Source organism: Leopardus geoffroyi, chromosome C3 (genome assembly GCF_018350155.1).
Source record: "Leopardus geoffroyi isolate Oge1 chromosome C3, O.geoffroyi_Oge1_pat1.0, whole genome shotgun sequence".
NCBI lineage: Eukaryota > Metazoa > Chordata > Mammalia > Carnivora > Felidae > Leopardus > Leopardus geoffroyi.
The window spans coordinates 91,960,697-91,983,453 of record NC_059338.1 but is presented as its reverse complement, the minus strand read 5'-3'; the positions used below and the strand labels follow the sequence as shown (position 1 = coordinate 91,983,453).

Sequence of the window (22,757 nt, the reverse complement as noted above, 5' to 3'; positions counted from 1 at the left end):
TCATTTGCATGGCCCCAGTTTTAGTAATAATCACAACCCAAAGGAAAGGGATGTAGTCCTGTAGGAGAAGAACAGAGAACTATTGCAGAAATCAAATGGCCTTTGAAGCCTAAAGGGCAACTTATTACAAAAGTAGAGTGACTGTAAAGCTAGCTTGACTTGATTTTAAACAAGGGTGGGACCATGCCAATCTGAGGGCTTTCTTGAGGGCGGCTACTTGCCTCTCATTCCAGAGGATAACACAGACTTCCTCACCTACTTAACTGGGCTGTGGAGGTCAGCAGTTTGGAGAGTTCATCTAGGCTCCCAACATGGAACATGTTGGCACTTCAATGACAACTACTGATAAGAACCTGCTAAGTAAAAACGATGACAATAAAATCCTTTGGTTTCTGGAAAAGGTAAAAAGAAGAGATGGTTTTCAGGAGTCATCTTCATTATTGAGATTATTTTGTAAATAGCTGCTTTTCCATATCCATCCACAGGATCCAGACAGTCTCATGGAATCGATGGGGGAGGCCGTGTTCTTAAGGAGGCTGGATCCCATTTTTAAAAGTAGACCCGGAGTCGAAGAATCATCTAATGTCTGCATGCTGAAGTTCTAAGACTGAGGGAGACAAGTTCAGCACAGTTTGATATTAATGCTTATTGACTGAAAACGCAAGTCAAAACAACTTTGTCCCCCTCAAGCATGCCTGAGAAAATGAGGCCGGCAGTAAAAGAACTTTCTGGGTTAAATCTGGCCAAGAATGACAAAGCCAGCTGAAAATGGAAACTAGGTAAATGAATTCAGCAACTGATGTCCTGCTGCACTGGCTGCATGTCGATTCTATTAACTATTAGAAGGCAGGGACATTTTTATTTCAGAGTTCATGGCAGTAAGTGGTACTTTTTTTTTTTTTTTTTAACTGGAGTTCTCAGACCCGGGGGGAACATAAGACACATTCAGGTCTGGAAGTTTGCCTCGGCTTTTGCATCCTTAATTCAGCTTGTCCAGCAAGAGTCTTATTCAGATTCTAACCTGGCAGAGTTCTCTGCCTTTTCCCTACTCCTGCCCTCCAAACAGGTTTGATGAAAATTTCATTAGTTCTTAAATCAAGAGCCCACTTAAAAAAAAAAAAAAGAAGGCAGTATATGGGTCTCTTCATATTCATTCATGTCGCCCCCGGTTAAATTAAGTTCAGTAGCCTTTATGAAAGGCCACTGGCACGACAGACCTTCAAGTGACCAGGTATCCAGAACAGCTAAAATAAAGGCTAACATAGCCTACTGGAAATGAAAAACAAAAATCACTCCAAAAGAATAATTGAAGGAAGTCCTTGAGCAGCAGTGGTAACAAGAAGAAATTAAACCGTGATGCACATGAGATTCCGGGTAGGAGAGATTTCACTTTCTTCTGAAGCATCCTCTGGAGAGTGTACTTTTATGTCCAGGTGGGTCCACCTAGGTATGTGATATTTTGTGCATGGCTACCGGGGTTAGTTCATAGATTTTTCTCTACGCTCTCCGTTTTCGGTTATCTCGTTTTCAACAAAGGTGATCTATTTCAGGTACGTGCAAACTTGATTTTGTATTTGCAAACCATTTCATGTAAATACAGAAGCCAGCTTTGAAAAAATTATTCTAATGTGGAACTGGAAAACGTGTGGAAATCCTAAGTGGCTGAGTCCTCTACGGAGTTTCTGCATGTAATTCGTTATGGGATTGGCATTGTACTCTGGCCTTGGCTTCTTTCCAATTCATGTTGGCCCACTTAGGGACACCTGGTTATCATTAAACTTGACTGAGAGAGATAACTCTGGACACCCTACAGAGATGCTTATGATTTGTCAACTTGCTGCAGTGAAATACAACTCTTGCCTAAGTGAATTAAAATTATATCTTACTGCTGAGCCTCACTGATTTGCTAAGCATTGTTCAATTCCCAGCTGTATGTTCCGAATGGGAAAAGAACATACTAGCTAGCATCCCAAAGAGATTTGCTCAGACAATGACATGAAATGAAACCATGGAGATTTGAAGTGGCTGAGTGTGTCAGATGTTGTTCTCATTTATAATTACTTTTTTTTTTTTTTCCATGGAACACATACTGTTCGTGGAGAATATGCCCTGTGAGCTTTGGGGCAGGTAAATCTGGCAGGGCAGTCCCTCAAATCCATTCATGTAACTGACTGGTACAATGAGGGACACTGCTCTGCAAGCCAAGTGACAACATGAGTTTCAAGTTGGCTTGGGGTCATTGAACAAAACACTGCATGCGTTTTTGCAAGAGAGGAAGACGCAAGAATAATTTGGCAGTCCTCAAAAATTAATTTAAATACAAATTTGCAAAGGCCAGATGAGTAAGGATTAATTACTAACCGCTTAAGTCACTAAGAGTTGCAGCTTAAATGGCAAAGAACCTATTAGACGGGGCATTTCAGAGAACCAAGTGCAGGTACTGTGGACCTAAGAATTCGTTTTCAACAAATACGGAAGACAGAATCGCATCCACTTAGGAGAAAACGTCATGCTTGAGAGTGAGCTAAAGCTGGGTCAAACTGGATGAGAGAGAGAGACTTCAACAACTGTTCTGAGTCATGAGGCTGCAAAGGAAGGCCCCCCCTTTCGCTGAACCTCCTTGCCTGCCCACCACTCACAACACAGCGTCTGGATGCGTGGGCCGGCCCTCGTGCTGTCGTGAGGCAGCATGGAGTCACCTCTCTGGGACTCTGCAAACACCCAGTGTCTGTCCTGTTTGTGGGGGCCCTCTGTCCTTGCTTTCTAGCCCACCCCTCTTTCCCTTCCGGACGTCTGCAAAGCAAGAGGAGTTCAAGTCTCCCGGATTTATGGTTCCCACTGACCTAAGCCAGGCACTTGGAATGATTGGAACATAATTCTGTAATGGGATTTTCTTCTAAGCAACACTAGAAATAAGTTTATGAGCTATATGGGAGTCCAGGGGGAAAGAACTAAAGTGCGCCTTGTTTATTCAGAATAACAGGGGGACCCAATAATGTTCTCCTCTATTCTCTCTTGCCTCTTCCCAGTGGAAGGAGGCATTTGATACCAGAAATCTCCGTCTTTTAGAAGGGAGTGAATGGATACATATATATTTTCTGTTTCTATTTGCAGTTTCACAATAATCAGAGACTGAAAGCAGCATTTGCAGGAATAGAAGTGTTCTTTTTAACAAGAAGCCCTACACAGCTTCTCCACACACCGAAACATTAACGTGTCAGGAAACGGTATTCACATTTGTTTCTGATTATTTTGTTTGCTGGATTCTTGCTCAAAACAAGGTTTGACCAAAGAGTGGTATAAGGATCCCAGTGGTGAGGTGAGGTGTACCCTCAGTTCCTTGTCAGCAATGCTCATGTTCAATGGGGAGAGTGTCTATATGATTACTTGTTTCTCATGAGAAGCTTCTGAAACTCGAGGTTTTCACAAATATAAAGAGCTCGTCTTGTGATTGCTGGTCTGCCATGGACACATTCACTGTTCCTTTGCCTCTAAACCAAAGCCTTCTCCCAGCTCTCAGAGGCCCTGTGTCAACGGTTAAAGGTATAATCTAGCCCACATCCCTGAAGAGCCTCGGGTCACTGTTGTGGGTCGCTATTCCCATCTCACTAATATCCTGGTGGATTGTCTGGATGGTTCCTTGTGTGCACTGAACATTCTTAATTGTACAGTCTTTTCCTGCTACTAACTCCCCCCACCCCCCAATGCCAAAGATGATCAGACCTCTGTGTCTCAAACATAAAGTTTTCTGCTACAACTGTCTACCTGGAGGTCATAATACTTTCTCTCATGCAGCAACATATTAGAGATAGACATTCAAGTGGATCTGCAAATTCGGAAGTGGAAAACATTTGCACTGGCAAAGTGGAATCATGAACTTGTCTTAAACTTAGGCTCGGTTATTTCTTGACACTGGGTGGAGTGACTTCTTGTGTCTTCCATGAAGTCTGAGCGTCTGTAACTGCTGCGAACCCTGCGTGACCGACGGCAATGATGTTTGTGGGAAGAAGAGTAGCAGCTTTGAAATATTCACAACCAACACAATTTTGATTAAAGAAAGAACTCTGGTTTTTAATAGTTTTGATCATTAAAAAAGTTTAAACCTGCATAGCAATCATTTCAAAAATAATTATTTAATGTTCCATAATTAAACTGTACACAACCTAGTCTTGGGACATAGAAGCCAGTGAGGTGAGTTTGAGCAGTCCTGTGCAGTCCCAGGAGCCAGGAGTCGAGTTTTCATTGGCCTTTTTTTTTTCTTTTTTCCTTTTTTTTTTTTTTTTTTTTTTTTTGTCATTCTGTTCATCTAAGATTATTTGGATACTTGGCACAATCTGGCTCCGCTGCTAGCGGATCTGCACTGGGAAGAGAGAGCAGCCTGACCCCGTCCCTTCTCGCTGCCCCTCCCCCACTTGGCCGGATTCCTCAAAGTCGCTCAATGTCTCGGTATTTCTTCCTCAGAATGGAGACCTGGTCTTTAAAGAGGACAGGGTCGAGCCTCATCTGAGAGTGGATCAGCGGCATGTAGCCAAACCAGCTGGCAAACGTGTTCATGCAGCTCTGTCGCTGGGCAAAGTGGTCGGGGTCAGCCCAGCGGGAAGCCCGAGAAGTCTGGGGAAAGGGAGAGAGACGAGGAAGACAATGAGACAGTGCAAGGTGAGCTGGAACACCGCAGAAAACCAAGTCAGGTTCCAGGGCAATGACAGAGCTTGGGGTCTGGACGGGCCACCAAACGTCCCACGCGCCTGCAGAAGGTGATGACAGCACTAGTCCTGGGTTTCAGCCTCGCCAGAAGGTTTTCCCAAGATATGCGACTTTCCTTGATGTTAAAAACAGGCGAACAGACAAAGCTCCATATTGACTAATTCCCTGGTCTGGAATGATTTACCGGTTGAATTCCAACTACTATGGTCAGTAAACATAAACCTTTGTACTTGCGATCAAATACTATGACTAACAATGTGTTTATGGTGTCAAAGACAGTTTCTAAAACCTTCTGGTTTATGTGGTTGATTCTGGGTAAGTAGGAAAGATGCCTACCATCTCTTTAGCTCTCTGTGTTTCCCCTAAGGTTGGTTAAATATTTTTAGATCATGTGGATAACACTGATTTAAAAGAAAGCCTTAAATGGCTTAAGCACTGAAATTTAAGCAAGCATAATATCTCTGAAACCATGTTTTTATGAAACAAAGAAAAAGGGAGCTACCAGATTATGGGGGAAAAACACAAACACATTTATCAATAGGCAACTGTACAATGATGTATATGCACGTGTGTGTGTTTTTATTCTCATGTACTGTTAGAAAATACTTTCCTAGGAAGGTACGTTTTACTGTGAGAATCACTCAGAGTACTTAAAAACATAAGTGTCAACGTGCTTGAAAGGAACCATTGAGGGTAAACACGAATGTCAAGTTACCTCTGAGCAGCAGAATAACAAACAAAACACTACTTGTAAAGTGTTTCCATGAAGCTCATTTGAGCCTCATAACAACAACCTGGTCAAGTTATCCACCCAGGTAATAACATCCCCCCCCTGCATAGATGAGGAAGCTGGTTTAGGGAAGTTACATTTACTTGTTCAAGGCTAGAAAGGGGCAGATCTCGAGTTCCATCCTCTACCATTTATGGTAGGAGAACTCTACTTGGTAAGTCAGAGAAAGCTTCTAATTAAGCTGACCAGTTGAGTTCATAGCAGAGCAGACCGTCCCAAAGGGCCAGACTCCCTACCCCCAGACTTTTGCTCACATATGCAAATGTATGCAAATGGAACTACTGTCAAGAGCTTGCTTAGTCTCTCTTACATATGAAAAAAAAAAAAAAAGAATCCAGTTGAGTCATTCAAGTATCATTTTTGCCTCTAGATTTCAACATTTATTTTTTGGTCAACCAACACCTTAGAGAAGATACATTTCCTGTGTAATAAAAACAATCATACCACATGATATCCATTTACTTCACCAGTCATACATTCAACAAACTAACGTGCATGATAGGAAGCAGGGGCACGTATAGTACATATTAACTAGATACATCAAGTTATACCTAAGGCTGAATTTAGATGTGTCCCCAAATATGTGCAAAATCACTTGAAATACTGGTTTGGTAGAAGTGGCAAGTCTATGAAAAGAACATAAAACCAATGCCTAAGAAAACATGTGTTATTAGAGTTCCACCCCTAATTAGTGCATAACCTCAGGGAAGTTCACTGAACTCTCTGAGCAAACAATGTTAAAGGAATGTTGTATCCCTAAGTGACATAGATGAAAATGGCTAGGCACACAGTAGCCACTCAATACATCTTGCTTGAATTTGAATACTCTGTCAGCCTTCAAGATGAAAAATTCTTGCAAATCCTCTTGCTTGTTCTTTTAGTAGTTAGAGGGAAACAAAATTTTCCACTAGACTCTTTGCTCATTAAGGACAGCAGCTCTGTCACAACCAGTATCTAAAACAGTGTCCGATACTCTACACATTCATAAATACTGAATTATGAAATTTTATATACTTAAAATCCTGCACGTTTTTTGTTCTTACTAAATTCAGTGAATGAAAAATCATCAATTGTGTTAATATGAGCCCTGGCTAAGTGTTCCTTTGCAAAAAACTAGATCTATATACAATTTTCAATAACGACTGGAACAGGTACATGGGAAGCTCCAAACAAGTGAACTGATAGAACCCTCAAAAGTACATCTTTCCGGGTTGACTCAAATACTGTTGGATTCTCGATTAAACTTGGGTGGATCTAAATGGTCTAAAGGTTTTTGGCTTCTTGTTGGTACTGAGCTCTGTCCAGGACGAATAAAGGCGGATGAACTACAGCATATCTAGATCACCCTGCTATGGAACCTAGAAGTGTAAAATAATGAGCAGTGGAAGGAACAGAGCCTGGGATTCAACTCCCAGTTCTGTCTCTAATAGTAGGTGACTTGTGGCACTATATTTAAAGTCTCTGGATCCTAATTTCCTTACTTGTAAAAAGAGAAAGTTGAATTATATTTCCTTGCAAGTATCTTAAACTTACTACTACTACTTACTACTAACCTTACATGACTCAACAATATTTTACTTTCATAAAAGTTTTCATACATGTCACCCCAACCCCCTGAGGTAGACTTTTACTATTTCCATTTTAAGAAATGAACCAACTGAGTTTCAGAAGGTAGCTGACTTGTGTATAGCCTATAGATGTTAGTTCTAGGTGAAAATCAAGGCTTATGACTCCTGGTCTGTCACTGTGATGCTCACCCAACTCAAGAGCACTTACCAGAAGGCTCTGTTGAAGACAGTATTATTAGCTATTCATTACATAAAGCACCTACAATAAACTTACATAAATTCTTGTAGGTCTTTAACTCTGGATAAGATACATCTTTCTCATGGCACTTTGTAGGTCATGTAAGAGCTTTTATGTTCTTGATAGAAAGATACCCTTGACTTAGGTCTTCCTATTCATCCATGTGTCAACCGTATACTCCCTTAAAGCTTTTAGGTGTGTGTGTGTGTGTGTGTGTGTGTGTGTGTGTGTGTGTGTGTACGTATGTATGTATAAACACACACGTATATTTCTTCATCATGCTTCCTAGAAGAACAGTGAGTCCTTATTACCTTAGGCTGAACCACCAGAGAGCAAAGCAGAGGAGGAGAGTTCTATTCTTACCTGCCCCATCATTGTCTCCTTATACTGCTTCTTCTGGGTGACTTTGATTGGAGGCAATTTTGTCACAGCAGACACCAGGAAATTCATGAGAATGTCCTCACAGTTGGCCAGTTGGTCCACCATGTTCTTCAGGCTGGCTGGCAGGTAATGGGTGTACAGGTAGTGATAATATCTGTAAAAACCAGACAGGTTTCATAGGTGGCCATCATTATATCATGACAAGTGGTCTTCTTTGACAGGAAACCTATACTTACTCTTTGAATCCCTAAACGGATCACAGATGATGACAATAGCTATCACTTACATGGTACTTACTATATGCCACATAATGTTCTAAAATGCTTTACAAGAAAGGCCTCGTGTAACCCTCATAAGGAGCCTATGATACAGGTACCGTCATTACCCGTGCTTCACAGATAAGGAAATAACATGCAGATATGCTTGGCCAGTGTGACTTTAATATCAGGGTGGTTGGTTAGAAGGTGAATATTCAGATGGTAAGAGAAGTTATCCACACATTATCTACCTATCCTTAAAAACTGCTGTATAATTTTAATTATTGGCTTAATCAGAACTGTATTCAACTATCCTATGGCTCTGAGTCCAACAATATTCCATTTTTGTGGCCTATAAACCATACATTTTTACACTGTTAGATCAAGACCCTAATTAATCTGGTGGTCAATCGTTATGGAGAACCCAAAATTAAGTTGAATTATTTCTCCCTCTACTATTTTTTCTACTATTAAGATAGATATAATAGCATATATTTATAGGAAAAATCATTTGAATGAATCAGATTCATTGAGTGATAGGGACAGGAAGAAAGGGAACAATGAACTTTCAAGGGGTAGAGTCTTAAGGGGCACCTGGGTGGCTCAGTTGATTAAGCATCCGATTCTTGATTTTGGCTCAGGTCATGATCTCACAGTTTGTGAGTTTGAGCTCCGTGTTGGGCTCTGCGTTGACAGCATGGAGCCTGCTTGGGATTCTCTCTCTCTCTCTCTCTCTCTCTCTCTCTCTCTGTCCCTCCCTTGCTCGCTCTCTTTCAAAATAAATAAACATTAAAAAAAAAGAGGTAAGGTCTTAAGATCAAGATTCAGTCAACCTAAATGCTTCTACCTTGTGCACTTGTAACTCTGTCCCTGAGATGGCAAGACTCTTTATTCTTTACTAAAGAAGACTAGGTTAAGATTAGTGTGTTCACCTTACTAAGGCAGAAGAATGGGGAATTTATTAATGACTGAGTCACTAACATTAGCCACCTACACTCACTAATTTGGTAGTCTTACCCAAGTCCCCTGGCTTTAAAGACCAAATATATTTAAACAACTCCCATATGTGTATCTCTATTCTTGCCCTTTTTCCAACATACCCTTTTGGAGGTCTTAGCATGCACAAGACTGAACTCCTGTATTTTCCCTAATACCTAATTCAGCTATATGAGCTTTTTCCATCTTTTAATGACTCCTATCCGTCCAGTTCCTTAGGTCAAAAAAACTTAGTCATCAGACTGGAGCATCTTCAAAATATGCCCATAATCTGATCCCTATTTACTACCTCCAGTGCTCACTTACAGGTCCCAGGCTCTACCATCTCTTGCCTAGATGTCAATCACCTCCTAATAGGTCACCCTGCTTCTACTCTGTCCCCTGTATCATCTGTTCTCATCACAGCACCCAGAGTGGATGCCTAAAAAAGATGTCTCTACTCTGTTCAAACCCTTGCACTGGCTCCCATGCCTCTCTCCCCTGCTTTCCACTCACTCCACTCTTGGCACATTCGTCTTCCTGATATTCTGGCTCAGGGCACTTGCTTAGTTCAGCTGTTCCCTACACCGGAGCACTCTTCCTACAAATATCCTCTTGGATGATTTCTTCTCAAGGCTCTGCTCCGATCTCACCTGTTCAATAAGGATCACCGGCCACCTTCGAACCTCCCCTCTACCTTCAGCACTCATGATCCTTGACCTGTTTGACTTTGCCTTTTTGCTATATAACTCACTCCCTTAACCTATTGTAAAATTATTATGAATATTGTGTCCTCCCCTTGTTAAAAGAGAAAGCCTACTTAGGCAGGAATTTCTTTTCCTTTTTTTTTTTTTTTTAATTTTACTCAAAGGTAAACCCCAAGCACTCAGAATGGTGCCTGGGAATGCACAATTAAGTATTTACTTTTGTAGTTGTTATTCAAAATATTCAGTTACTCAATGTACATGAGTATGTCCTCCAACTTCAGACAAATTGAAGATGTTACTCTACCGTTATTTCTGGAAATGCAGTAAGCCAAGGGGTTTTACTGGTTTCAAAGACACATGCTGGCCACATTGACAGAACTTAAACAGTGATGCAAACTAATTTTTGTTAATACTGTTAACAAGATCTGGCCCAGGTTCCGATTTATGCAACAGCCAGAAGCTAATCTACAGGAGTTACATAAAAATCTATATGAGAGATGTCTAAATTCCTCACTTGTGGTAAATAGCAGCTCCTGTCAAAACCATGGAGTAGTCGTTTGTCCACTTGGACGTGTACCCCCACCGTTCCTTAGAGTTATCCCAGAAATGGCTGCGCGCGGGGTACCCCACAATCCTCTCGGGGAAGCTCTGCCACACTGTGAAGGCAAAATCCACCTGCAGGCAGAACACAAGCCAAACAAGCAATCAACAGCGTCAACAAATGTCAACAAAACATTACCTTCCCCCTGCTAATTCATAATGCGAAATCCCAGGACTGTTGCGCAACATTAATTCCATGTATTCATCAGCAAATTAAACTGACTGCTTGACATTTTGCCCCATAATTATGCACATTTTAATGTTTTCTGTTGAAGAAACTTCAGATGAGTGTAGAAATGAAAGAAGAAAAGAAATTGCTGATAGGTCCTTCAGAATCCAGTTTGTTCAAGAAAAAACACAAGTCAAAAAAGCAGTTGCTTTCTCCCCTCCTTCCTCTAGGGTGCACGTGACCACTGATTCACACGAGGCACAAATGTGTCTGTTTTATAAACGGGAGATTTCCTGTATACATCCAGAGTATGAATATACAGCATGCAACATGACTAGCATACGGCAAAGCCAAAGTGACTAGAATCAAAGCATCCTCTTAAGAGCAAGAGAAAAGATGCTTAAAAACCACACAAGTTCTACCAGAAATTCAGAGCAGATATCATAAAGAAATGTAAGTCTGACCTCTCAGCTTTGAAGATGCTCAGTAAAAAGGAAATCTAGAAGAAGCAGCCACAATGAAAAGTCACTAAGGGTAAGTGGGGAAAAGCTCCAAGTGAAGCCACATGGTTATTTTATTATTATTTTTTGCCACATGATTATTTTAAAGGAAACGCAGGTAAATGACTTTCCAGTGCTTATACTAACCCAAAACAGGTACTTCTCTAAACATGCTGGAAACTGACATTTATAATTAGCAAATAATCTGTTTTCAAATGTGTGAGCTAATTTCTGACTTGCTATGATTGTTTGATGAATGAAAAATAAATAAAAAATAAAAACAGTAACAGCAAGCGATCAGCTAATGCTCATAATCATGTAATGCTTTGGTGTGAGGTACTTACACATTTTAACTCATTTAACCCACATAATAACCCTGTGAAGTGGGTAATTTTATAGTCTCCAATTTACAGAGAGGGAAGCTAAGGTATATGGAAGTTCACGTAATTCTCCTGAGCTAGTAAGAGGCAGAGCCAAGATTTCAATCCAGCCATCTGGTTTCAGACTTGGTATGTACTGTTACCATTAGCCTCCTTTTTACCTCTGTTGCTACAGTACTGAGAGCAATTTAACTCTTATACAGGTCCCACATTCACCCCATGACCTGTCTCCAATCTCTTCTCAATAAGCCACGCAAATGGAAATTCCATTTATTCTACAAATTTTTCCAGTTGCTACGCTGGGATGGTGGCTGGGAACTGAGTGATGGTGGTAAGGCCAGTTCCTACCCCCCCAGAGGTTGAAAGCGTAGCTAATAACTACTCACAACAGCCAGCAGCGAAAACGACCCAGTTCTATCAACTGATGAATACATAAACCAACCATGGTATCTCCATCCAATGGAGTATTATTCAGCTATAAAAAAGAATGAAGAACTTAGAACATGGCTGAGCCTTGAAAACAGTATGCTGAGTGAAAGAAGCCACACACAAAAGGCCACATATGATATGACATGCCCAGAATAAGGGAATCCATAGAGACAAAACCAGATCGGCGGTTCCAAAAGCTACGGAGTGACTGATTAATGGATATGGAGCCTTTTTTGGGGTGATGAAGATGTTTCTGAATGACACAGAACTGATGACTGTCCAGCATTGTGAATGTAGTAAATGCCACTCAATTATTCACTTTACAATGGTTAATTTTATGGTTATGTTGTGAATTTTACGTCAAATAAAGAGCACATAAAATAAGCCTAGATTAGTATTTCCCAAGCATTCACCACATGCATAACATCATTCTCTTTTCTGCCACACTCCCACACCACACAATCACTTATTTAATATTTTTCTTTAAATTGCCTATGTTTGTTTTTTTCCTTTTCTTACTTAGCCTCATCCTATGTAAACATGTCAGTGAAATCCTAGGTTTCACTGCTGGCTATATTGTTTTCTAACAAACAGTAAATACAATTGTTGAAATGAAATATGCTTGCCATGAACCACGCAAAACTACTGTGCACAAACCATCCTCTAGGAAACACTGGCCTGAATCATCTGTGAGGGTCCTTCTATCTCCGAATTCACTGGGGGCCAGAAGTCACTATTTTTGTGAACAGCCATAAATTCAAAATTTTCTGAATATCTAGTTTCCCTAACTCAAGATAAGAAAGGCTTTAAGAACGTAGCTTGTTCCCCCAAATGCAAACATCGGGCGGTGCGGGGGGGAGCAGCCAGGCGTTGGAAAATACATTAAGAAAGCTTGTTGGGGGCAGGGTATCTCGGAGCCAGCAGCAGGGGAGTGGACCGTATCTGCCAGAAGATTGAAATCAGTTGTGATAACCTGCACACCGTCACTGGCGCTCGATACTAATGGCGCCAACTGATGGGCCCGTATATTATGCAGCCCAGCGTCAAAGAATCAGCCTGGCTGTCAGCGCTCTTTGGGGTTTTCCATTATTCTTTGAAAAGGAAACACACGCACTGGCAACTGCTATAGAACCCGATGGGGTTTTTTTCATCACATGAATTTCTTACTATCTCAAAGCCGTTTCAAGTCATTTCAAAGGAACTGGAAAGTAAATTCAGATAAAACTACGATTCTTGTGATAGTTCTGCTTTCACGAAGATCATTAACACATCAAAGGAGGCAAAGGTCAGCTTAGGGCCTTTTCTCTTAAAAACCAACATCTGTTTCCTTTTGAGAATTTGTAGCAACCCAGATAAATGTAAATAACTGTAAACCAACTATATCTAATACCCTTTGCAGAATGCTGTTTAAAAATCTATCCTTAATACTACAGAGAGGCATTTAAACAACCAAAGAATCCTCAGAGAGGGAATAAAATGAACCGACATCCATTCACTTAAAAAGTGAGAAAAGAGAAGTCCTTGTCCTCGGCCATTTTAGGTCACACAAGCACTTCGCGGTCAGCAGGCAAAAGTAAACCAGACCCCTGGCCAACGACGCTGACACCGCTCCCCCCGCCCCCCCCCCCCCCCCCCCCCCCCCCCCCCCCCCAACGCTGACTTCTCATTACTTCACACAGGACTCGTGTCCCTCCCAGCACGCCCTGGGCGGCTGGAATTGCCAGTCTTTGAAAAGACGTTCACCAGCCCATGGAAACGTCAAAGAAGCTGCAAGATACCTGCCCGTGGGACAGATAAAAACACCTGTAGAGTGGGACTAAGTGCCTTCTGCCCAGGGGAAGATGTAACACGCGTCAGTATTTGAGGCCATGGGATAATGATTTAAATAGACGCCGCAGATGTCTTGACCACACATTCTACCAGGCCAGCGTGCTGCTTTTCCCCGTCTGCTCTCCGACGTCCCCTCCCTGCTCTTCTGGCCATGCTCTGTGGCCCGGCAGGATGGAACCCTACGGATGGCACAACCTGGTCTCCCTTGCAGGCTGCTGGCCGACTGAGTTGGGTCAATGGCAGTCACCAGGAGGAACATGGAGGTGGGACAGAGAAGGAGAAAGAGAGAGGTCCGGGTGTTTCTTCCCGGCTCCCTCCTAGGTTTGGCATCAGAGTTTTGGCAGTTACCATACCCCGCCGCCATCTACCCTATCCCACAGCCACGTGCCATATCCCGCTGCTGTCGTCCATACCCCTCCACCATCTTCCCTATCCCGCCGTTATCTGCCCTATCTCGCCCCCATCTGCCATATTCCGCTGTTGTCACAGCTCCTGGAGAGCAGTCTCCTCTCAAACATGATGAAACACGATTTCCTCCTCTCCCTTCTTCACCCCTGGGGGTGGGGGCTGCTTGTGGTTCTTGTCGCTCTCCAGGTACCCGGGTGCCTACAAGCCCGCCCACCTAAGTCATCCTAAAGCCCTTCACTGAAAGCACTAGACTTGAATTCTGTTTGCTGCCACCACTGTGATGGCTAGAGGCAGGAGCTGGGTCATCAAGGTACCCGGAGTGGAGACCAGAACAAGGAGATCCCCCAATAAATACTTGTTGAATGAATGTGCTCCTGGGATGCCGGCTTCCCTTGCAGGAAGCAGCAGAAACATGCAAGCTGGAGTCCCACACCCTGTACTCCACAGCTGTCTTTCTCTTTGAACATTAGGCAGAGCTTGTCCCCCCCAAACCCCTTTCTCCTGCAGACTTGCACGTGCCGCAACTGGCTTTGTGCTCAGGCTTTAAACACCTCAGCACACATCTCTCCAATCATTCATTCACTGAGTATTTATAGAACCTGGGCTGCAGAAAAAGCATTTACCAAGGTGAGTGAGGCCCAGGGCATTTTGTCCTGGGGTTATTTAGGCAGCTCTTGCACATAACTTCTGTTCAACTCCATTTGATGGAAATTGGAAGCATCCACCGAATTTCAAGAAAGAGGCCATGGGACTGTTGGCCTAGGTTAACACCAAGCGCTGGCTGCGCAGGCAGCAGGCCATTAGAATCGGTCCAGCGTCCAGGAAAGTGCATGCTGGTAAGTGTCGATGTTTAAATTGGAAAGAAAATGATTATGAATAAGAGGGAGGAAAAACGGTAGAGGTATAAGTAGCTCAGTCTCTGTGCTTTTTAGCAGCCACCATTAATAATGCATTTCCGGGGGCGCCTGGGTGGCGCAGTCGGTTAAGCGTCCGACTTCAGCCAGGTCATGATCTCGCGGTCCGTGAGTTCGAGCCCCGCGTCAGGCTCTGGGCTGATGGCTCAGAGCCTGGAGCCTGTTTCCGATTCTGTGTCTCCCTCTCTCTCTGCCCCTCCCCCGTTCATGCTCTGTCTCTCTCTGTCCCAAAAAAAAAAATAAAAAAAAAAAAAAAAAAAATAATGCATTTCCGATATATGACATTTTTATAGAATTGTCTTTGGTCCCCTCGATGGTTTAAAGTAAGGTTTCTGAGATCAATACTCATTCGGGTTGTAAAAATTGGTTTTCTATCATATCTATCTCTCCTCCTCTCTCTCTCCTCCTCACACGTTCTTTGTGCAATCTTATTTTTGGCACAAATACCTGAACATCTGAAATAGCAAGGATCTCCGACTCCATCTTAAGAGTGAAATCGTTTGCTCTTGTGTGGGTGAAGGAAAATGAGCACTTGAATCGGAGACAGAAGGCCTGCCTTCAGAACCCAGAATAGTTTTCCCTAACAACGGCAACACACACGCACACAGGCATTAGGATAACCGGGGAAGGATGGGCTGTTTGCTCTGGATTGTGTGGTCTCAAGATGATGCTAGCCAGGTTCCCCACCCCCGCCCCCACTACTCCCCTTGGCTCTGCACACGTGCCCACAGCTGTGCTGTTGAAAAACAAAAGGAGGGCAGGGAGGAGGGGAGAGGTGAGGCACAGCCATGCAAATGAGGAGCCAATTAGCAGAGAAAACAAAGGGAGAAAAAAATGCCCTCATCAGGTTCCAGGTGGTGGCAAGGTGCTATCAGGAACCAGGTTGATTAAAACCGACTGTGCAGGAAGTTTTGAAAAAGGTTTTCAAGTTAGCCGAGGCAAGGGCAAAGGAAACGCTGGCCCCTTGGGGTTTGGGACACCTGCCTGAAGAGCCCACGCCCGCTCCTTACCTCCGTGGTGGAAAGCACAGTGTCCTCATCAAGGCTGAGCACTGCGTCTGTGACGATGTTGTCATAGGGCAGGAAACGGCTGCTCATAACCTGGGGTGGGGAGAAAGCAGACAGGAGGAAAGGAATTAAAGAAAAGAAGTAAATTTGGAGACCCGTTTTCAGGAAAATTCCCCCATCCTCACCTTCGAAAAGAATGTTCTACCACCGTGTCATCCTTCAACACTGAATATTTCCATTTCCCATCGGTGGAGAATCATGTACCCTTATGGGCACCTACTGTGTACAGACACCTTGCTAGTCAAAGGGAGTACAAGGTAAATAAGACATTTTCTCCTGTCGGGAAAGTTCACAGTCCGCAGCCATCGAGATGCCGCTGACCAGTCCTAGCCCGATATGGACCATGCCAGGGGTGCAGAGGACACAGCAGCCAGCCACTTGGAAGCGCAGATGAAAACCTTAGAGAAGACGGGACATTTAAGTAGGACTTGATGGACAGGAATCCACCGGGTATAAAGAGAAGTGAGGCAGAAACAAGGCACAGAGGAAAGAACCAGCACCCTGAGGCCTGGAGAGAGTGGATGGATGGAGCCATGATTCCAAGTGTGGGGCACACACTACTGGAAGGCCATGTCATTTCAGGAGGTGTAGACACACATTTGAAAATTCTACTCTTCACTGATGTTAGCACAGATGAGAAAATATACATACACAGAGATTAGTGGCTATAGCAATAACAGGGAGCAGTAAACTTATTCAAAAATAATTTCACTGAAACGAAAAGTAAGCTGATTTATAGAAAAATATTAAACATAGCACATGTGGTCTATGGATTTAGGCACATTGTGAAGGCACTATATGAATAAAGTTTGGGCAACTCCAGGATAAGGCATGGTGAGGTGTGTGTGTTTTGGTGGGGGGGTGGTGGTGGTGGTGGTGAGGGCTTTGGGGATAAAGGGACCAGCTGGAAAAATTAAGTCTAGAAAGACTTCTCTGTGACAGTCATACCTTCAACCTCTGTGCTGAATGTACCACAGGATAACTAACCACGAGAATGATGATTTAAGAATAACTAACATGGTAAAAAACCCATTTACTTTGTGTCAGAAATGTTCCAAGTTCTTTATACACATCATCACATTTCATCTTTATAATAACCCCATTGTACAGCTGAGAAAATTAAGGCATAGAAAGGTTAGATGTCTTGCTCAAGATGGACCCACCAGCATTGCATCCCAGATGGTGAGTTTCTACAGAGCACCTCATCCACCAAGCTGGACCTGCCTCAGGTTTGACAAGGACCCCAAAAGTGAATTGGGGGCACATAAAGTGATCTCATATTCACCACCTTCCTCTGGAAATTATATTCACAGTTGTGACATCCTCTCTAAATTCACACTTGGAGACTGAGAGAAAAGGCACATTTGCCACCAACTTCCAAGGCACAAAGGGCCAGGGAATGCAGCAGTTGGTCATTGGAGACAGAGGGAGAAGGGAGACCCTGAACCTGGCTACCAAGGATCTGCTCTCCACAAATCTGAGGCCCCCAACCCCCAAGAAGCTAGCTCATCCATGAACCCACATCTCAGAATCGGCTTCTGTGCCTGTGTAGCTACTGGAGGGCTTCTGACATCAAAGGGTGGGAAGTGCCCACATTTCCCATCTCTGGGAGCTCAAGGGATGGATCTGTAGCATAAATGGCTCCAGGGTCTGCTCCTACACATCTGTCAACTGGGTCAAGTTTTCTTTTTCTTTTCAGGCTTTCAAAATAAAATAAAATAAAATATAAAGTGATCAGCAACCCCATATACACAGTGCTCAGAAATCTCAGCCTGAAGCAATTCTCCTGATACTGTTTACATGTCCACTGACTAACACAGAAACCATTAGCTGCCAGCTTAGTGATGCCCTGACCTTTCCCTTGTTAAGTCTTTAGGGGGAGAGCTGCAAAGACAAGGCCTATAAATTCAAAAGAGAATTTTGCAGCCAAAGCAGCAAACACATCAACTCTAAACTCAAGGCTAGATATGGAAATGTAAAATGGGGAATAAGGAGACCTATGACTCCTTTCCCATTATGTTCCCAACCACTGGTTTTAAAAGGATCCACTTCCTTTTTCTGAACATGCTTCATCGACAGAGGTTAAGAGCCCATAATCTAGCCACTTCAAATTCTAGTGTAGAAACTAGATGCTCTCTTTCAAATACCTTGCCTCAGCTACATTCCAAAAGTTGAATGCTTTAGCATGAAAGGAACTGGTGTACTTACAAAGTCAATCCTGAGTGAACTGGCTTTTGCTTGTTAGTTCGTGTAAGAAACAGTTAGCTACCATATACCAGCCCAACCTCTTCTAGGATTAACAAAAATGACTACCAAGACTCAAGAAGTTTATTATCTAATGGGCAAGATAAGAAATATCCATAAGCAATTATAGAAAGAACAATAAGAGTTAACGTTTACCGAGCACTGACCACGTGCACACATACTTCTAAGCGCATTTACAAGTACAGTGTTGTACCATTTGATCTTTTAGCTACCCTGTTAGGTATTATGATTGCTTCCATTTACTGAAGGAGGAATTGAGGCACAGAGAGTTAGTAACTTGTCTTACGGTCCATGATACGAGCATTACAATACCTCCGCAGAAGAGTAGCTGACGTTTATTGTACTCTTGGTGTATAACAGGAACCAAGCTAAGCACCTATAATGCACTATCTCACTGAATCCTCAAAATGGGCCTGAGTCTTAGCCTAGGATAACCAGAATACAGAGCCTTAAGCAATACTTAATTGAGTGCAAATGCTTTACTAGGTGGTGCAATCCCAGAGTAGTGGGAGTGAGAGCAAAGGAATCACGTGGCCCACTGGAATCAGTGGCCAAGGTGGAGGCTAGGACTCAACAAATGGCAAGACGCCACAGATATGGCGGGGAGAATATGAAGTATCTTATAAGCTACATCTGATAAAACCCACTGTCTCATAAATAAAGAAACTGGGACTACTTGCAGGGTAAAAATATAAAATCAACCAATGAATCTGTGAGCCATAGAAGTCAGAACAGCTCCCAGTCAGTCCGAATGGAACCTGTATGGATATTCTAACAAATTCAAAGGAAGACTTCTTTACCAGAAGATCTAGTCACTCATGTAAGCACAAAAACAATGAATTTCCAAGTCCAAAGTTGACAGCATGCATCTGAGCACCGTTCAGGACCTCAGGCATTGGCAATGGCGTGAAAGACGTATGGGATTATAGGCGGGAGATTTTTGTGCACCCATCCCTCTTGTAAAACCACATCTGTGGGGAGACGGATTTCATAAGAGTAGGTAAGATGCATGCCGAGAGGCAGGTGATTTTCTAATTGCCATCTTTACTCATTAAATGCTTATGAAGCAGCTCTGGGATACCCACGTCGCTGGATGCCAGCCCTGAGAATGCTGGGATTCTATGTATTGTATTCTACACTGTGTTCCATCACACTGCATGGTGCCCAGCACACAGTAGGCAGTCATAACATTGGAAATGACAGGATAATGCACTGATCATCTTGCCCACATGACAGTCACAGTTCTCACTGCATCATGTTGAACTGTGTGAAACTGCCACTTTTAGCAAGTCAAGTGATTGTTTTGAATGGTCTGACCCAATGGATATTTTTTTATTCTGGCTCAAAGATGTTTTACTTAGTGTGAGACAATCTCTCATGACTGGACTCCTTGGGCACTGACAAAAGAGGTCTCTTGGATGACTGCTTCACCAATCTGTTTTATTTAGGAGCCACTAATTGCCTCACAATGGATTATGGCCTACAAGAAGTAACAAGCAGAAGCTAGAGAAAAAAAGAATGCTGCCAAGAGTGGAAGAAACTCCAAAGGGGAGGGTGCATGGGAGCAGGGATGAAAGCATACATGGGGATTTTGATAACAGAGATGAAGAGTTGAGAAGGGATAGTCAAGACTTAGAGCAAAAGGGAAAGACAAGAATTAGAGGCAGGAAGGCAATTTAGGTAACCGTGGATGGTCAAATTTGGTGAGAGGACAAGGTCTGTGGAGGAAAGCAATGAGAGAGAAGACTGGTAAGGCTGGCCAGGAACAGATTACACATGGCCTCAAATGTTAATGTAAAGCACTAGCAAACAGAATCCCTTGAGGCTGCGAGATGATTAAGAAGTTCATCCCGCTCTAGGCAAAATGAATTGGAGAATGGAAGCAAGGGGCCAGCTAGGTGGCACCTGTGGGTCTTTGGTGGAGACACGCAAAGGAAATTAAAATGCAAATGTCCTTTGGAGGACAAATGTGAGAACCAGCAACTATTCTGAAAGACACAAGTAATCCAGGCTAATCAGCCAAGCAAACCTCATGCATCACCAGCATTGGCAGCCTCATCTGGATACTCATCTTTTATAGAAAGATCATCATTGCCAGGTCCTGAATGCATTTAATCCTAATAGCTACCCTATGAGTATGTGTTATTACTTCTGTTTTATAGATGAGGAAACTGAGGCTCAGAGAAGGAAAATATATTCAGGGTCACAAAGCTCCTAAAGAGTTAGTATTAGGACCCAATCAAAGCTGAGGATATTCAGCGACAGGGACAATTTCATTTATGTATGTATGTATGTATGTATTAATTTATTTATATTTTTGAGAGAGAGAGAGTGTGCTCAAGCAGGGGAGGGGCTACAGAGAGAGGGAGACAGAGGATCTGAAGTGGGCTCTGCACTGACAGCAGAGAGTCCCCGATGTGGGGCTCCAACTCACGAATCGGAGCCACCCAGGGGCCCCAGGGGCAATTTTAGAGAAAAGAGTCCAGGGCCAGAAGCTCCCCTGGGCAGGAAGAAGTAATCTAGAGCCAATGCCCAAAGCACCCCACAGAGAAACAAAGGCTCCATGGTGGTTCCACACTCAGGGCCACCTTCCCATCCTACCTTGCTTTCTCCTTCAATGACGATGACAGGCACAGCCGTGGCAGGCCAGCGGTGTTTGGCTGGTAGAGGCTTGTCACAATTCCATAGAACTATGATCTGAAAGGGAAAGGGGATCATTAGATGGCTCGGGAAGGCTGGCTTTATATAGGCCTCCAACCCAGCTCCTTCTCGAGACAGAGGGAGAAGAGACGGAAGCTTTAGCAGGAGGCAGACATCAACCTTGAATTTTAAAGAGGGTCCCCTCCCACACAACCTTCAGAACCTGGTGGCCTCAACAACTAGAGAGACAGGGCAGAAAGAGTAACCTAACACAACAAGGAGGTAGGGGAAAGCTGGGGAGAAAGGAAGTAAACTTCAGGGTTGCTGAATCTTACTATAGTGGTTTCCTAAGTTCTGATGTCCTACTATGAGCAAGATAACAACACTGACCAAATTAAATAAAAACATATAGTGAGCATCTGAATTCTGGCTATGAGCCAGTGCTACTCCACACAATGTGGGAGAGAGAACAGAATTCAAGAAGGAACCAGCCTGGTAAGCTCACGATTTGGATTCTCCAAATCAGCATTGGTTGCTGATTTTATTGACTGTATTATTTCCAATAAATGTGTTCCAAAAGGCATACTTCAACATGATTTAATTCTTTCCTTGTTTGTAAGGCTTCTTATACAACCTCATTTATAAATCAGAAAACCACTGTTAAGAGTATTGGAGTGACACTGATTTGGAAAATTTTATTGTCAAAGATGTAATCTTCTGCTCCCAATTTTATAATTAAGTCATGGTTGCTATGAAAGATGCATCCTGAAACCAGCAAGTCTGTTCCTTCCATTGAAACTTAGTTTTCTGGGTCCTCCCATGGCATTTCTGATGTTACTTTACCATGGTGACATTTAAAAACAAAATAGTGTGCTTACGCATTCTTTAAAGAATGTGTTGGTGTATATATTTAAACGTAACCCCAGTGGAAAATCTCTTTGTAACCCATCCCTTACCTGTGCTAGATTTCACTTCCAAGAACCTCTAAGTTGATGAAAAGGGAGTAACAAGGCATGACAAATGAAAGGGGAGTAGCAGGGCATGACGTTAGACGAGTCCCAGGGAGCAAAGCGGAGGGCAGGTAAAAGCAGGGGCTGGGGGGGGTCTCGGGTCCACTGAGCTGGAGGAGTGCTGCTGGCACCCCCACTCACCTGGGCACAGTACTGGGATTTGGCCGCAGCCACGAGAAGCTTCAACACTGGCTGGGACTGAGAGACCAGGGGGGTCACTGCATGGATGACTGCAGTGAATTTGGAGGGGGGCTTTAAACCTGAAATAGAAAGGGGAGAGGAGCCAATGAAACACTGAAAAACAACACTCAGAAAATCATTCCTCCTCGCTCCATTGCCTCACCCTAAGCTAATGTTCCCTCCTAGCATATTTGTCCTGCACCTCTTATGTCCTGACAGAACAAAAACAAGGTGAAAAGCTGCTAGTTAACTGCTGCCTGAGGCTCCAGGACCTCGATAATTTACAGCTCAATGTGTATCTGCAGGTTCTTCCTTTGATAACATTTTCCTCCCCTGGGGATGCATCTTTGATCACCCCTCTGCTCTTTAGGTACCCAAAGTCTTAACACACACCCCACCACTCACCTCCCTCTACTCCAGAAAGAGTCTATGCTAGTCACTTATATCGTAATATGGATTTAAGAAAATGTACTCTCTCTCCTTGGGTATTTGAATAGCTCTTATTCTTAATAAAGTAGTTAAGGGTTTTTTACTGTTTTTTTTTGTGTTTTTTTTTTTTTTTGCCTGATTATTACTATTTGAAATTCTAACCAGCAAATGGTAAAGGTTAAAAGAACAGCATCCAGAGCCTCACTGTCTAGGTCTGAATCTCTGTGCTACCCCCCAGTGGCGGTGGGATCTTCCCCTCGGTGTTTCCCCTGCTATGAAATGGGGCTCAGGGTCAGAGCATCAAACCTGTGGGGTT

At 43.2% G+C, this 22,757-nt stretch overlaps 1 protein-coding gene across 1 annotated transcript in view; it reads right to left on the bottom strand.

Annotated features, from left to right (window-relative positions):
- Window positions 1-4,044: 4,044 nt before the first annotated feature.
- Window positions 4,045-22,757, bottom strand: part of EXT1 (exostosin glycosyltransferase 1) — a 287,950-nt gene continuing 269,237 nt past the window's right edge. Inside the window, exons 6-11 of the mRNA XM_045453851.1 lie at window positions 21,974-22,092; window positions 20,784-20,879; window positions 15,861-15,950; window positions 10,135-10,295; window positions 7,664-7,835; window positions 4,045-4,611 (exon numbers count right to left, since the gene is read on the bottom strand). Coding sequence (XP_045309807.1) covers window positions 4,426-4,611; window positions 7,664-7,835; window positions 10,135-10,295; window positions 15,861-15,950; window positions 20,784-20,879; window positions 21,974-22,092 — 824 coding nt within the window. The 3' untranslated portion in view covers window positions 4,045-4,425. The remainder of the gene's footprint in view (window positions 4,612-7,663; window positions 7,836-10,134; window positions 10,296-15,860; window positions 15,951-20,783; window positions 20,880-21,973; window positions 22,093-22,757) is intronic.